The 18,256-nt window shown below is 32.5% G+C and overlaps 1 protein-coding gene across 1 annotated transcript; it reads left to right on the top strand.

Annotated features, from left to right (window-relative positions):
• Positions 1-1,665: 1,665 nt before the first annotated feature.
• LOC143080422 (neuropilin and tolloid-like protein 1) lies at positions 1,666-17,782 on the top strand. The gene is made up of 5 exons (XM_076256266.1): positions 1,666-1,824; positions 5,032-5,179; positions 14,016-14,236; positions 15,065-15,178; positions 16,778-17,782. Exons 1-5 carry the CDS (start codon positions 1,722-1,724, stop codon positions 17,134-17,136), a joined length of 945 nt encoding a protein of 314 aa, XP_076112381.1. The 5' UTR covers positions 1,666-1,721; the 3' UTR covers positions 17,137-17,782.
• Positions 17,783-18,256: the final 474 nt, after the last annotated feature.

The raw sequence follows: 18,256 nt of genomic DNA, 5'->3' as shown, positions 1-18,256 counted from the left end.
ATGAGAGCGCCTTGTTCAAAGAAATGTGTACCCTGCTAGAAATAAATAAGACAAGAACCACACCTTTTCACCCTCGATCGGATGGTATGATTGAACGTATGAACCGAAGTATAAATGATATGCTTTCAAAATATATAAAATCACAACAAAAAGATTGGGATCAATGCTTAGATTTTATAATGATGGCCTACAATTCAACGCCACACGAAAGTACAGGGATAAGCCCGTATAAATTAGTTTTTGGTAGAGAAATGAGTTTCCCTATTAACATCATAACGGAACCAATAGAGGAAATGTCCCAAGACCCAAACATATACATCAGAGTATGTCACTGAGCTGGAAGAAAGGCTACGGGAAGCTCATGATCTTGCGAGAAAACATTTAAAGAAATCAGCGGAAAGGCAGAAAATTTTATATAACACCAATGTAAAACGTCACAATTATGAGAAAGGGGATCTAGTATGGAGGAATCAAAAGAAAAATACACCAGGACTAAAATTAAAGATTGCCCGACAATGGACAGGACCATGGGTAATAATAGATAAGAAAAGTGACATTATTTTCAAAATTCAACATTCGAAAAAGTCGACAGCTGTAATAATCCATGGAGATAATTTAAAACCTTACAAAGGAAATAAGAAAGCCAAATGGTTCACAGAAAATAATGAAGAAAGAATACCGGTAGAAATACCAAATCCCACCGCTGCCACCAATGTGACGAAAAAGTGTTTAAGTATGGGGACTTAAACTAAAGTGTGTATTCTTGTGTTTGTGCTTTGTTGTTTGGTGTCTACGTTTCACACGTCCACGGACGACAAATGCCAAGTATACTCTTTAACAGGGTAACCCTAAAAATCTCTGGTAGCGTGATTAAGGGAATCCTGGTCACATAAATAAATAAATGGATCCTGGTGTAGTCTGAACGAAGTCTTGCAAGTTAACATAAACACAAAGTCGATTAAAAGTTCAATACTGTATTATTCAAAATCCAAAGTACATGTAAAAGTAATACAAGTTTACAACATCTTAACTGCAGGCTCAACAATACGGTGGTATAATCATAAATCGTAAGTACACACCTCTCGTACACAAAATCGTCTCCCTCGTATATCGTATCTCGTCTCCCTTCTCACTATCTATTTCTCTCTTTTATACTACTCTAGTAACCTGATTACAATATGGTTAAATGACTCTGAACAAAGAAATATTCTACAGGAGCAATAATACAGGAGCCCGGAGCCCGGAGCCCGGAGCTCAGGTCAACCGAAACTGAGGTCAACGGCCGAGGCACCTGTATAAACAAAGCAACGGGGCACCCGCTGATTACATGATTGATTTGACATTTAACAATGTAACAAGTGCAATCTGATCATCGAAGGCGATAAAAATAGATTGTAAGGAATTACTTTATAACGGTTAATGCGAATAAGTAATCTAATTATACCAAGATAATAAAATCCAATGATGCATTTACGTAATAAACGGAAAACGTTACACTAATCTATTAAGGTGATGATATACGAAAATTATTCTATAAAATAGTGTTGAAAAATATTTCGGCTTAACAAGTAGTCTTCGATTTTTACTCTCTTTTTTTTAATAAATTAAGGATCATTCGTTATTTTTTATCAATTCCGTTCCGATTTACATCGTTGATTAAATTTAAGTTACCTGTACAGGTAAACTGGAGTATTGCCAAGCAGCGCCGCCATTTGTAAACAATGTACAATGTGTCCGTCAAAATGAATTTATCGTTTTGTTCCTTCAGTGTTTTCTTATTCATTTTTTCATTGATCGTCCCATCAGCAATTTCGATAAGCACAGGTGAGTAAAACAGACATCAGTATTGGCACAAAATTAATCATTCGCATAGTATATTTGTTTACATTCTTTTTAGAAACACGAACGATAATTTCAAGTTATATATTTGTCACTTATGTACGGTACATCTACACGAATTAATATTGTTTTGACGATTTCGTTTGTTGTAACAATACAGGTAAATAAACTATTCATAGACACCGGGATTAAATAAATTATGAATATGCTCCCGTGTTGAAATATTTATACCTTTCCATTAATATGTATATATTTCAAATGTCCTTAAAAAATAAATTGGTCATACAAATAACGGTTTCGAAGAATTGAATTTTCGATATAAGATTTAGGAGAAATTAACTAAGTCATGTTGACAAATTTGAAACATTTTTATTGCATTATATATATCATATTATTGAGAATAATAAAAAGCATAATACATATACCTTTTTTAACCAAAGGCAGCAACCATTTGATTTTCTGGGGGGGGGGGGGGGGGGCTATGGTTTTTTTCTTTCAATTTTAGCATTACATATAGTGGCAGCTGTGGGTGAAACAAACATTTTTTTTTCTCAGAATCAAAAACAAATTATTTTTTTCTCCCAAAACTTGAAACAAACTTTTTTTCAAAAAAAAAACATAGCCCACCCCCCTCCCCCCCCCCAGAAAATCAAATGGTTGCTGCCCTAAGAATTATTCATATTTTAAGTGACTTGTCGCATTTTGAATATAACTTTTATGAGATTATTTACAAGTGTATATATTTTGGTTTCAAGGATCAGTGTCTCATAAGTCATTTTTTGGCTGGATATTGATTGTTGTTTGAGTATATATAAAAAAGAAGAAGATGTGGTATGATTGCCAATGAGACAACTGTCCACAAGACAACAAATGGAAGTTTTTAACGACCTTGACTGGCTATACAGCCCTTGCACGGTCGGTTATGTCCACAAGAGACCAAAATGACACGGACATAAACAACTATAGGTCACCGTACGGCTTTTAACAATGAGAAAAGCCCATCCCGCATAGTCAGCTATAAAAGGCCCCGATAAGAAAATGTAAAACAATTCAAACGAGAAAACTGACGGCCTTATTTATATAAAAAAATGAATATTGTGTGAATGCTGTTCAATCAATATCTGACACTATAATAAACAATTTCATTCTTATCCTTATTCATATATTTTACTACAAACTTTTTTCTGATTTAAAGGACAATGGATTGATTTAAACATGTTTCTTTTTGAAATCCCCATTGTTGAAGCAAAAGGCATGCATAGAATACTTAAAAATATATTAAAAAGGAATTTACTTCAAAGATTGTTCACTTTCAAGAATTCGTTTAGCTAGATTATTTTCTTAGTTTCAATTTTTGGGGAAAGACGGCTTCAAGCCGTCAATTCCCTAATGGGGTTGGCCAGAGTATCATTCCCTCACGTCAATCATTTTGTTTTGATAGTTTGGAAACCCCCTCAAAATGTCATACTGAAATTGATGACAAGGAGAACAGATTGACTTTAAATACATTTTTTACACATTTCCCTTCTGTATCTCGTGAAATTATCGTATATTGAGCTTTCCCTTACACTATATACGTTTCTTTTACAGTCCGGAAAAATCAGTATTACGAAATATTCTAAATATATCTAACCTAGTGACGTCATTGTTGGAATGCCGACCTACACAGGGATATCCTTTATTCATTATAAAAATCATTCACAGTATTTGTATACTAATTTAAAATCCGTATTTGTTAAATATAAACCTAATGATGTTTGCTGTAGTGTAGATGATTCACACACCAACATGCAATGCTTTAATCTGAGGCTATAATCAGATAATTTGTAGGTCAACTTTCGCGGTAAACAATGTCAATGGGGATACATGAGATAGGGGAGAAAAACGGCAGTTTTCATTGTCTCTGTAAAGTTCTGTTTTTAGAATCTTCCTCCAATTCAGGAGCACCTCAATTGATGAGTAATTATACACTAAAATCAAATGTTTCTGAACACTTAAAATGTGACATTTAGTATATGATAAGTAGTCTTCTATATAAAAAAAAATTTGTGTACCAACATAATTATTGAAATGGTTAAAAAAAAAATTAAAAAAAAATAAAATGTTGCTTTTTGTAGTTTATACCTATTGAGATTGGGGAGAGCAACTGCAGTTTTCATTCTTTCTGTAAAGTTATGTTTTTAGAATCTTTCTCCGATTAAGGGGCACCTCAATTGATGAGTAATTACCCACTAAAATGAAAGTTAATGTATCTGAACACTAAAAATGTCACATTAAGTATATATATGATAAGTAGTCATCAATTAAAAAATAATTTTGCGTACCAACATAATTATTGTAGTGGTCATTTTTTTTTTTCTTTTTTTTCATTTTTTTTAAATATTGCTTTTAAAGCTATTTATTCATGAATTTTACAGATATATCAAAATGTGGGATCTGGAAACAAACTTCACACAGCTTATATCAATCATATTTGATTTTATAAGTACATGTATCCCTGTGATGAGAGTTGTAACTGGGAAATTTATCAATGGAAAATTAAAACTGAATAGATTTTTCAGTCCTCACTTTCTTGAGAATACTGTCACAAAAAAATGAGAATGGTCTTAGCCTGCCGTTCAGTTGTACATAATTAAAATTCTAAAATATATTGTAGTAGTTGTTAAATTCAATTGAATTTTAGATAATTAACTCCCATCTTTAATTAAATGTTTTGATTTAGAAGGTGCAGATCTCATTGGTCCAAATTGTCTCTATGATGAATTCTTGACTAAGGAAATGAAATATCAATAAACAACAGTTAGTTTCATTATTGTCAGCCTTTCTATATGTTCTAGCTGTTCTTTTGCTCATTCTTTGTATGTAGACTATCAAAAGATACCCCCCTACAAATTGAAACAATGGCCGTCTTTTCCCTCAGAGCTCTTCAGCTCTTTGATTCAGGAAAATACTTCAGTTATCAAAGTTATAGATTAAGAAACTGTATACTAGCAGAATTCACCAATACATTTGTATCCTGTATGACCAATCTATAACTTTTTCTTTCTTTCCATATTTAACACGTTTTTTGGTTGCATGCTCCGGGTTTTTTTTATGGACCACAAACAAAAGTTCCTACACAGTATTGATACAAAATTAACCTTTTGTTTTATCTCTGATCTATAGACATACACTTAAATATTTTTGTTTCAGTGTATCTAACAACATCATGTAACCAGACCGTTGCCATAACAACTGGCATATCACTGCAGTCCAGTACAGCATTATATTACCCTAACTCTATGAACTGTTACCTCGCTGTCACAGTACCCACGAACTATAAAGTTGTAGCTGTCTTTAGGTATGTTAGACAATCATATATAAACCTTGCTGATGCAGAAACATTCCAATTCGTATATTTACATACAATACAATACAATACAATATTTTTTATTTTCCAAATTAAAGGGCCCATTAAGAGCATAACATTAATTACAACATGACATAAACATTACAGAGTGATTAAAGAAACATAAAATAATAATTGAAATTCAAATGCATGAAGAAAGGATCAGTGGTCAAGGGGAGATAATTTTGATATATTTTAGAGTATCTAACTAATTTTCTGATTTTCTTAGTTGCAGGCCTTTATCCAGGTATGCACTTAAAATAGATAAAAATCTGCTATCTTCATTAATCATGATCCATGAAAAAAGATCATTTATATTTAAACTATCTAAACTGGGGTATTTTTTTATATAATCAGTGATATCTCTTCTGAGGTTATTGTAAATAGGGCATTCCAGAAGAAAGTGCATTTCATTTTCAATACAATTTGTATTACAATATAAACATATCCTCTCATGTCGAGGTAATATTTCATATTTACCACATACATTGGTAATTCGTTCATGTCTGCCAGTTTCTATTCTTAAACAGTGATTGCTAAGTCTGTATTTTGTTAATAAATGTTTTTGTGGGTGCTTTAAATCTAAATAATTTTCATAGTCAAATGACTTTTTGAACTAAAAATAAGTGTCCAATTTGCCTTGATTCTGTAAATAAAAATCTCGCATTTTCTCCCAATCATTTTGAAAATTTAATTTGAGCTGTTTTTTCGATAAGTTTTTAAATTTATTTTTTCCTAGATTTTTACATATATTTAGGTCAATACCCAATTTTTCACTGTAGAAAATGATATTAGAGAGCCATGAATTATTGGAACTGGTTTGACCTTTACCAGTGGCGGATCCAGAGGGGGGGTTCCGGGGGTCCGCACCCCCCCTTTATTTTGGCCGATCAATGCATTTGAATCGGGACATATGTTTGCACCCCCCCTTTGCCCTGGGCTAGCACCCCCCCTTTCGAAAATTCCTGCATCCGCCACTGCTTTACTTTCTATCATTTTTAACTCAGCATAAGCATTTTTCAATAAATTAGATGGAGAATTCTCTAGTCTATGCCAATACATAAACATATTTTTTCCTAGATTTTTACATATATTTAGGTCAATACCCAATTTTTCACTGTAGAAAATGATATTAGAGAGCCATGAATTATTGGAACTGGTTTGACCTTTACTTTCTATCATTTTTAACTCAGCATAAGCATTTTTCAATAAATTAGATGGAGAATTCTCTAGTCTATGCCAATACATAAACATATGTGTTAGCAAATTTATATAAAGAGGATATCTACCCAATTCAGACAGGACTGCTACATTTGTGCACATCTTTGTAACACCAATAATATACTTACAAAATTTTAAATTTAGCTTCTCAAACTCCCAATCTTTAAATATGTCATAAAGGGACAAATTTTTCCTTTTAGAAGTAATGTTAATAACACCCCAATTTTCACAACCATAAGTTACAATTGGCTGTATACAGTGATCAAATAAATGCAAAAGAGTTTTAATAGGAGGATTAGATGATTTCAAATCTTTATAAAGTTTAAAACTGGCCTTTTGACCTTTTTGGAATAATTGTTTCCTGGCTTCATTAAAGTTTCCAGTATTTTGGATGACTATGCCAAGATATTTGTATTGTTTAACACATTCAATAGAATTATTTCCTACATTGAAATTTTCATTAAGGAGTCTACCACTCCTATTGAATATTATAATCTTGGTTTTCTTCACATTTATTTCCATACACCAATCTTTGCAGAATGTGCACAAAGTATCAAGTCTCTTCTGAAGCCCTTCTTTTGAGTCAGATATTAATACAAGATCATCAGCATAAAGTAGACATGGTATCTTTTCATCATTTAAATTGACATCATCATAATTGTTAGATAATATATCTGGCAAATCATTAATAAACAGTTTAAACAATGTGGGACTCAAAACGTCACCTTGTCGTACACCAACATTATATCTAAAAAAATCAGTTATTTTGTCTTCTACTTTAACACACACTTTGTCGTTACTATACATAGATTTCAAAATGTTATAAAAAATACCTTTATTTGTATGCTGTAATAATTTGTATAATATACCAATATGAATAACCTTGTCAAAGGCCTTGCGAAAATCTACAAAACATACATACAATTTACCTTTGCCTCTTTTAACATATTTTTCTATGAGACATTTTAGTACAAAAATGTGATCCGAAGTGCGAGCTTTCTTAGAAAAACCAATTTGAGTTTTGTTTATGATATTATTATCAGATAAAAATTTATCAAGTCTGTTATACAGAATGGTATTGAAAAGTTTGCCAAGACCATTATTGATGGCAATACCTCTGTAATTTTCAGGGTTCTGCGGGTTATCAGATTTGAATATAGGAGTAATGTAGCTCTCAGACCAATTACTGGGATAAATGCCAGATAGAAGAATGGCATTAAAAAGTTTTAGTAAGCAATCTTGCATATAACTCTGTGAAACTTTTAACATTTCATTTGTAATAGTGTCTAGACCTGGACTTTTCCCAGATTTTAATTGCCTCAGGGCTTTTTGGAGTTCACCAGGGGTGATTTTAAAGTCAATCTCACTGAATCCAAAGTTTTTCTTTTCTAATAGTTCAAGTTTACTCATTATCTCTTTTATCTTGGACTTTATGTGTTCATTTTCAGGAATTGATGACAAGTCAGAGAAATATTTATACCAAATGTCACCATCTATGTTGTTTTTAGTTTCTGAATTATTTTCAAGACGGAGTTGATTGACAAGGTTCCAATAATCCTTTGGATTTTCTGATTCTAGATTGCTTAAACGGTCCAAAATATTTTCTCTAAATTCTCTTTTCTTTTTCCTCCTTAGTTTGGCAAATTGTTTATTAAGTTTAAAAAAAGAGCCACGCACTATAGGATCTTTCGGAAATTTTGACATTAATATAGCTTTATCATTAACATGTTTTTTCAAACTTTTTAAATCTTGGTCAAACCATTTTTTATGATTACATGTTTTTACCCTTTTCTTCTTCTTTTTTAGTGATACTTTGCACACTTTTTCGTATATTGAATGAATACTATATGTGGCATCATTCACATTCTTTTTGTCTAAGATAATTTTGTTATTTAAAAAATATTTTAGCTCATTTTGTATGACAGGATGTGTAAATGATTCCTGGAAATTTTGAATACTTTCTGTGTCCCATTTATACCTCAAAGGAAAGTCTTTCATATGACTTTTATTTTTCTCCAATTGGAAAGATGCTAAAATCTTAAAAGTGATTTTGCAATGGCAATCAGAAAAATTTGCCTTAAAATCTGATACATTAAAATATAAAATTTGCTGGAGTAGGCTTTGAGAAACTAAAGCATAATCAACTACACTGCATCCATTAGGTTTGAAACATGTAAATTTACCCTTGCTATCACCACACATACGCCCATTCAAGATACGTAACTGATTACCTATACAAAATTCTAGCAAGTTTTTCCCTCTGGAATCAGTTATTAAATCTTTACTGACCCTTTCCTCTGTGAAACAGTCTACATCATAATTTTCATCAAATAAAGGAACATGGGAGGTGCTGTCACCATCAATATAGTCTTTTTCTGACCCAGTTCTGGCATTAAGATCCCCTACTAACAGGATGTCCCCCATAGACCCATAACTATCAGTTATATCCTTTTCTATTATCTCCAGTAGGTCTGTTTGGCTTTTGGGAGCATAGTATATCAAGCACAGATATATATCTTTGTTTAAATTGAAAAATTCTCTCTTCAATTTTAGCCATTGGTATTCTGAGGTCCCGTTATTCAAAAAATTTACACCTTTACGAATTTCTTTACGTATGAGAATCCCTAGACCACCAAAATATCTGTTATTTTTAGATTTTGGTCTGCAGAATGGATAGTACAAAAAGTTATCAAATTTCAAATGATTTTCATAACCAACATGGGTCTCAGTTAATAGAACTAAATCATTTTGTGCTAATTCTGATAAAAAATTCTTATCATTTGACTTATCATGATGTTCTGACAGCAACCCCCCAACATTCCAGCTGCATATATTTAGACTAGTTTTCATATTGTATCTTATGATAACGTATATATGTATTTGTATATTTATGTGTACACACTACACTAGCCTTTTTTTTTTAATCTCTTATATCTGTATTTGGTTGTACAATATATTTGAATATCTATTACGTTGTATATCTAGATCTATTTTTAGTTGTACACAAAAAATTGAATTTACTCGATATGTTATATAAAAAAAATAGTACTAAAAAATGTTTATTGAAATAATCTCTCTACCTGAGGATTATATATAATATTCAAAATAACAACACAGCTCAGTACAATTTGTTTAAAAAGAAGATATCAATGAGGTTTATACTATAGGTAATTTTAACAGTCTATCGGTATCCTCTACGGCCACGTCCATAGCCACGTCTGCCGCCTCTGCCTCCTCTACCTCTATAGGGTCGTCCTCTTCCATATCCAGTTCTTCCCTGTGTACTGCGTGGAGGCAAATTAAGGGCTTTATCGATACAGTCACGGATATTTGCAACTAGTACAGCAGTTCCATCAGGAGTAAGATGAAATTGGTCCTGAGCTATATATCTATTCATCACTTGTCCTTTGTATGCCAAGTTGCTATTGTCGCATAGGATAACAGAGTCATCTCCCCTGAACTTGGTTTTCATTAGAATTGTTATAAGTTGTCCATCTGAGTTATAATCTTCAGAATCGCTTCTCGGTGTTGGCAAGGAGATCACGATCTTGATATTATTGAAACGTGAACGTATATCATCGCATATCCTAGTCATTCTGTCAACACAGTCATTTGGAGTTTTGTTCATTAACTCGTTCGTTAAGGAGTGTAACACAATAACGTTTGGTTCACTCTCAAGCTTTTGGAGTTCTTTTTCTGTTTCGTCAAGGTTATATGCTGTAACTTTGTGCACATTGTAGTCTGGTGAGATTCTAGGGTCTATGTTTTCAGTATTTGAGGTGCCCATGAGAATAACTGATGGTTTTGATGGTCTAGATATTGGCACAGTTTGGAATTCTCCGTCGCCACTACTGGCATCTATACTATTAAACGAGAAGACCTCATTTTTGGTGTCGCTTCTCTTCTTTCCAGAATAAATTAATCAACACGCCTCTGTGTCCTATAGGTACAGTGCATAGTCGCATTTGTCATCCATTCATATGATTATTCAGATTGAGTTATTTTAGGAGAAAAACGAGAAAAAAGGCATCCGGATATTGTCCCGTCATTGTACGAAATTTTAAGTCAGATTAGACTTCCGGTTTGCGTTTTTCTGTATACTTTGAACATACATATACTACGAATAAAGTGTATTTTCAGAATTTTATCTGCTATCATTTTCAAGTTTACTATCCACGGCGGTCACAGAGTTTATTAAATAGAGAGGGTCTGCATACTATATCAATGATCACCATAGATCGATTAGTAAACTTAGAATTGAAAGTAAATACGCTTTATTTATATAGTAATGAATGTTTATAATATACAGATAAGCTCTAAAATTATTCATGTGAACTTTTGATACTTTTTCTGAAATTCTCCAGTCATTAAATCTTTTACAAAATTCATTGATTACATAAAAAAAAGAAGATGTGGTATGATTGCCATGTTAAGACAACTCTCCACAAGAGACCAAAATGACACAGATATTAACAACTATAGGTCACCGTACGGCCTTCAACAAAGAGCAAAGCCCATACCGCATACTCAGCTTCAAAAGACCCGAAATGACAATGTAAAACAATGCAAACGAGAAAACTAGCGGCCTTATTTATGTACAAAAAATGAACGAAAAATAAATATGTAACACATAAACAAACGACAACCACTGAATTACAGGCTCCTTACTTAAATAAATGTTCATAACATACTAAATGTATGTTCATATTGAAATTGATAGAAAACCAAAAATTGAGAACTTTGGAAATAAAGGTGGAGGGTAAAAAAACATTTTCCTGTCCCCAATAACCTATGACTTATGATACTTTTGCTGAAATTCTCCAGTCATTCTGTATTTTACAAAATTCTTCCAACAACACTTTACATACTTTAAACTACGCTCTGAATGCCCGCGATTTCGCGGGTGTGTTCTGGTGTATTTTTAAACTAAGAATCTCTTTTTCTTTGTCTTCAATGTCTTTGCGAAGAGCAGTAAATGATGATTCTAATGATTCTATTTTGTTTTTCCTTACCTGCATCTCCTTGTTAATTTCACCAAGATCCAGGTCTAGTTTATTAATTTTGTCACTTTGTGATTTATTTTTCTGTGTAAGCATCTCACATTTAGTTTCCATTTTGGTTTTCAGTAGTTCTTTTTCAAGTGTAGTTTCATGATTTATATGCTGAATTTTGCATTTTAGTTCTCCATTTTCTCTTTCTAAATTAGCCTTTTTGTTAATCACAGATTCTACTTTGTCCATCATTTGAGCAAACCTTTCTTCATTTTGTTGAATGGTATGTTTATATGCAATGTCCATTGAAGTCATTTTCGAAACCAGCATGTCAGTTTGTTGTTGACATATTTTATCAAGAGCGTTAGTAAAATGTTTTTCCATACATGTCATAAATTTTTCCATGTTATTATTTTGGTCCACTGTCTGAGACACTACATTTTTTTCGTGTTGTTCCATTGTTTGGTTCTCATTGTTTTTGTTGGATATTTCTTTAGTGCCTGATGGGCTCTTTACGAAGGTGTTATGGTTAATATCAAAAGTAGCCGTATCCGTGATATCTGATTGTAATGTTTGTTTGGCATTTTTAATCTTTGTTGAGTCTTTGTCTTCACTAGTTGACATATGTAATCAAGGAATTTATAGATACTAATTGGTGATATTCCTTTTGTTCAACCGGCATAGCAAGGGATTTTTTTTACCATCTTTCTTTTGTACTGCCGTATAGATTTTTACCCTTGCATCTGCTAAACTTTTCTTTCATGGATTTTTTAAAAATATTATCACCTTTATTATTCAGTCATTAGAACTGAGGACAGAAAATTTGTTGTCCATGTGTTCATTTACAATTCAATTGTTATTCCCTTGATTCATGTATATTTTCCTTTTTTCTTTTTTTCCATCACAAACTAAATGATGTTTATTGTACTTTATATGACAATAAAGCTATTCTTATACCAGCTTATCCAGATATAGATTTGGACATGACTGTACTCTTATCAGCCAATAGACATTTTTGAACCAATTAATCTAGTCTTTTAGTTACTCTAATCAGTCAGATCTTATTTCAAGCTATTTTTTCTATCCTTTTAAATGAACATATTTGCCGTAAAATACTAATATTGTAATCCTTGCTCATCAATTGGACAATTTTCTCTGCTTATTTGTACTGGGATAAGATGGTACAAAATCATTGTAAATAAAATATAGTTTCAAAGTGGTTAAACAAAGCTTTGTCTATAGCTGTGCGGGATTCTATAAATTGTATCATTTGAGCTGCGTCGGTTAGAAATCGACCGTATGCAAGTGCACATTTACATGTACATGTATACAACTTTGATTATTTTTAGGAAAATTTTATAAAATTGAGAATGGAAATGGGGAATGTGTCAGAGACAACACAACCCGACCAAATAAAAAACAACAGCAGAGGGTCACCAACAGGTCTTCAATATAGTGAGAAATTCCCGCACCCGGAGGCGTCCTTCAGCTGGCCCCTAAACAAATATATACTAGTCCAGTGATAATGAACGCCATACTAATTTCCAAATTGTACACAAGAAACTAAAATTAAAATAATACAAGACTAACAAAGGCCAGAGGCTCCTGACTTGGGACAGGCGCAAAAATGCGGCGGGGTTAAACATGTTTGTGATATCTCAACCCTCCCCCTATACCTCTAACCAATGTAGAAAAGTAAACGCATAACAATACGCACATTAAAATTCAGTTCAAGAGAAGACCGAGTCTGATGTCAGAAGATGTAACCAAAGAAAATAAACAAAATGACAATAATACATAAATAACAACAGACTACTAGCAGTTAACTGACATGCCAGCTCCAGACTTCAATTAAACTGACTGAAAGATTATGATTTTATCATATGAACATCAGGCACAATCCTTCCCGTTAGGGGTTTAGTATCATACCATCATAACATATATGAGAAGAACATAGCCTGTTGAAGTACGAAATAAAAGATGAATTTTGATCTGTGTTATATGGTTCTTATAACAACGCAATTTTTAAACAGTTACATACTTTTGATCGAGATTCAATTTCAAGCCGAAATAGAGATATACATGTATTGATATTCACTTGCATAAGGTCTATTTCTATCCAACGGAGCCCTTTTGTTATTTAGATTGTTTTCTTAAACGACTAAAATCTCCTCTGGTTCGACTTATGCTGAGATTTTCAAGCATTTACATTGAAGTTGCCTGTTTATCGAGAATATAACCAATTGTTATGATTCTTATCCTTGCCTCATTCACAACAGACAGGGATCATTAAAAAAATGGCCCCTTACGATGCATGATCTGTGTATATTTTTATGAATGATGTCCTTTTAATATCCCAATTTCCAGATTGCAAAGTTCGATGCTATACTGATGATGTTACTAGCATATATATACATTATTGACTGACATTTGGTGTTACCGACATTATAGATTGATTGATATTAACCACTTATTATTTGATTTAGAAAGTTAAACCTAGCTTTACAGTACTTAGTACGAGGAAAATTTATAATTTTGCAAGTGTAACTATGTATTAAAAAAAATCTTTTTTGTAGACGGTATGAAATTGAGGTACTTAGTAGCGTTTGTAAGGACAGTGTCAATTTTTATGATGGAGCGGACACCTCTGCCAGTCCGTTGAATTTGGATCATAACTGTGGAGATATAGCGCCAACCAACATAACTTCTACTGGAACTTCACTCACTGTTCAACTGGTTACAGACTCTACAGCCATCTACAGAGGCTTTGATCTTATACTTTCGGCATTTTCATATGGTAAGAGACATGATCCAAAAATCACAATATAAACACACTTAATGAAGAGGATAAACAAACTATTTTTGAAAGTTAGTAAAATTATGTAACATTCTCACTAGTTTGTCAACATCAATGTTGACGAATCTTCGGATGTTATTACAAATTCTGTAAATAATTCCAATTTATTTTTCTAAATATCCGAACTTGGAATAAACATGTTTGTCAGAAGTCTTTTCTTTTTTATGTAGCCTACGACATCAAAACGTAGCGATCCCACATTCCATCGTCGTCGGTGTCGTCAACATTTATAACTGTTCCCCAAATCAGCATGTCCCAGTTTCTCCCTACTCGTTAAAAGAAGTTGTGGGTTGCCAATCAGAAAGATGTCCACCTACAAACCAAACACATTGTTGGCCTAAGTAGAGCAACTTGTTTAAACAAGACATACCAACAGACAATAGAACCAGACAATTCCATCCACAAACTTACAGACACATACTTACATTTAAAGACTGTTACAAATATTCCTTTTTTCCGTTTACTATTACACAATGGAATGTACTACCTCCAAAGGTAGTACTTTCTCCGACCTTAAATATTTTTAGAGAACAGTTGACACCTACTGTTCTCTACAATATAAAACAGTAAACCTAGTAGTTATGTAAATAGTTTTAACCACATGTCATGTTAGTACTTGTTTATTTTTTGTAAATATTTATTTATTATTATCCTACGCATGCGCAGCAGTTAGTAATCATCAAAAATCTGATGGATAACTGGATACCATAAGAAGAAGAAGAACAGTTTGTCACTTCATAATTATATATTATACTTTGATTTTTGTAGCACCCTGTTCAAGTGACCAATACAGCTGTACCAACTCGCTGTGTATTTCATCGACACTAAAATGTGATAATTATGACCAGTGTGGGGATCAGTCTGACGAATCTGACTGTACAGGTAATTATATATTATAAACTAACGACATCTAACATAACATCTAATATAACAGGAACATATATTTAAACTGCACTCGTTCTATTTGAGCAGTCAAAATGCGTTGACTGTATATTTCTATGTCATATACAGTCACTGACCCGACAGATTTCACTTTTCCTCACGAATATTTAAATAGAAGTTGCCGAAACTATATTTAATTATTTATACGACCTCTCTTCAACTTGTTCTTGTTTCAAATGAATACAACGAAGCGTGGAACGACTCCAGCTTATTTCTTTTACAATTTTTGGAAAAAAACATATTTCACTTGTTAATATTTTTTGTTTGAAACCTATAAATCATTATGTTTTATGCTTATTGTTGATATTTTAGTCGATACTCAAACGAATTCGTTCACCATCGATTGTGGGTTTCAACAGGTAATGTACATTTCATTGTGTTGTCTATTTCTCCGCCTGATATGAGGCCATTTTGAAGGGAGATTTCCCCCAATATTTATATCAAATAAATAACATTAACACATTAAATCACAATTGAACATGGTTTTTTTCTAGATTGCAGTATAAAGACAATAATAGTGCATTGACTTGACATATCAACGAGTGGATATAAGGATTCGGCCCGAAACGGGGAAAGAGCTCGTTCATATGTCAAGTCAATGTACTATAATTGTCTATACATTGACTGTTCCCAGCATATACTGAGGATACGTAACTGTTCATCTAATCGTAATTAGATATAGGAAGATGTGGTGTGAGTGCCAATGAGACAACTCTCCATCCAAATAACAATTTAAAAAAAGTAAACCATTATAGGTCAATGTACGACCTTCAACACGGAGCCTTGGCTCACACCGAACAACAAGCTATAAAGGGCCCCAAAATTACTGGTGTAAAACCATTCAAACGGGAAAACCAACGGTCTAATCTTTATAAAATTTTAAAAAATGAGAAACAAGAAACACGTATAAATTACATAAACAAACAACAATTACTGTACATCAGATGCCTGACTTAGGACAGGTACAAACATTTGCAGCGGGATTAAACGTTTTAAACGTTTCAATGGATCCAAACCTTCTCCCTTTTTCTGAAACAATAGCATAACATCACAACATAGAAATACATATTATACTGACGATATCTCTCTGTTTATCTGATCTTATCAAATATGTATAGATTATAACATGCCCTTTTCCATATTGGCCCTGGTATCATCCCGAGACTCCCATATCGGCCTCGAGGCTTTAGCCGAGGCCGATATGGGTCGAGGGATGATACCAGGGCCAATATGGAAAAGACATGTTATAATCTTTTTATCACATATTTAATTTCTGCAGAAAAGAGAAAAAAGGTCAATTATAACAATTTTATAATGAAAGATAAAAGGTAAAATCTTAAACATTTTATCACAAACGTGTCGTTAAGGACGCAGTGACGTCACGTCATTTAGAATCAGGGCACAATATGAATATGCTTTTTTTTGCCCGGGCAATTTTGAGGTTATTGCATATGCAAAAACAGACGTATTCGTAACAAATATGTGATAAACTGACTTATCATATTACTTATACTGATATACTCCTGTTTTGTCTTCCAGATGCAGAACTGGCAAACACAGCATCTAGTGATAACTCTGCGTTGATAGCAGGGATTGCCATTGGTGTTGGGTCGGTCGTCATCATTTGCGTTTTAATTGGTATCTATGTATACCGCCAATACAGATGGAAGATGTTCTTGAAGGATCCACTTCCAATCATACAACAATGGGATAATCAAACTAATTATCCGCTGACAAGGAAATATTACAAAACTCATAACGATGGTTACCATTTAGTGAAGAACGGATCTGATCCCAACATGTCTTCATCTCCGGACAGACCTAGTACTCCTAATTCAGGAGGAAGTTCAAGTAAAAGCATTATTAAAATTCCAAAGTCTGGAGATTCGATTGCATGAAACAATATGTTGGTGTCCATGCAGTTTTTAACAAACATAGGGATTTTTGTTTAAAACTTTCTTAGTTTAGATAAAGCAGTGGTTGTATTTAACAAATAGTAATAAATTTCTATTTCGACAATTTAAAAAAATGCATATAATTAGTTAAATATTTTATTTCCTCTAACAATCAACTGAGTGATTTTTATATCTTTTTTCATTCATAGTATGGTAATATTAATCCAACTCTCAAAGTATATGTGTATTATATAGAAATGAAAAAGAATTAAAAAAATATCCTTTAACACATTTAGTTAGAGGGGAGGCAAATTCGTTAGTCCTCATCATTATAATCCCATTAAACATGAATTTGATATATTTTTTCAACTTCCTTTCAAATTATTTGTTACTATTTTTTTGTTCAACGTTTACCAAATTTGTCAAAATGAATAAGCAGAGAGAGGGAAAGAGAGAGAGAGAGAGATTTGTAACCGAATCATTAAAATTACCTTCAATCATTTTAGAATTTTGTTGTATAGACTGACAATTAATTGAAAAAGTAATTTGTGTTGTTACATTAATTTTTTTTTGTAATTTTTTTTTTTAAATAGTTTTCTAATGTACTTCGCTGGCGAAAAACTTTTTATTATTAAAAAAAAAAATTTTTGATTTGTGTTGCAAGTTTTATAAAAAAAGAATACAGAAATATATCTTCTAATTTGTACTGACATATTAAAATACCTACATGATTGTATTTACCATGCACATTACAAAGCCATTATCATCTGATTCATGAGTAAATGTACGACCAGCATTTTGATGCTTGACTTCAATATGGATCTAGCATTCTGAAATTTTGGAAATACTGAAATCAACAGCAGCATGAAAAAAAAACTAGAAGGACAGGGAAAAAGGGAGAAAATTTAGGGAAATTATCAGGTCATAACTTCTTTTCCAGTTTACACTTTGTCTGCATGTAGGTTGTTGAATATACATTGATATACCTAATTTCGAGAGGCTACCAGGACTATGTGTTGTTGTTTGTATCATTGGTCATCATGTTTTGATTCGGAAGAGTTCGGGTGTTGGTGTTGTATTTTCTTGCTTTTCATTTAATTTATACATTGTACTTGAATTACAA

Source organism: Mytilus galloprovincialis, chromosome 6 (assembly GCF_965363235.1).
Source record: "Mytilus galloprovincialis chromosome 6, xbMytGall1.hap1.1, whole genome shotgun sequence".
In the NCBI taxonomy this organism is placed as follows: domain Eukaryota; kingdom Metazoa; phylum Mollusca; class Bivalvia; order Mytilida; family Mytilidae; genus Mytilus; species Mytilus galloprovincialis.
The sequence above is the reverse complement of the archived record's forward strand: the minus strand, read 5'-3'. Positions and strand labels throughout refer to the sequence as shown.

Excerpts from the sequence above, each read along its gene's own strand:
- LOC143080422 (XM_076256266.1), top strand. The coding sequence starts at position 1,722 with ATGTACAATGTGTCCGTCAAAATGAATTTATCGTTTTGTTCCTTCAGT. Across the intron at positions 5,180-14,015 it reads AAAGTTGTAGCTGTCTTTAG|ACGGTATGAAATTGAGGTAC; the intron begins GTATGTTAGACA and ends TCTTTTTTGTAG. Across the intron at positions 15,179-16,777 it reads TGACGAATCTGACTGTACAG|ATGCAGAACTGGCAAACACA; the intron begins GTAATTATATAT and ends TTTGTCTTCCAG.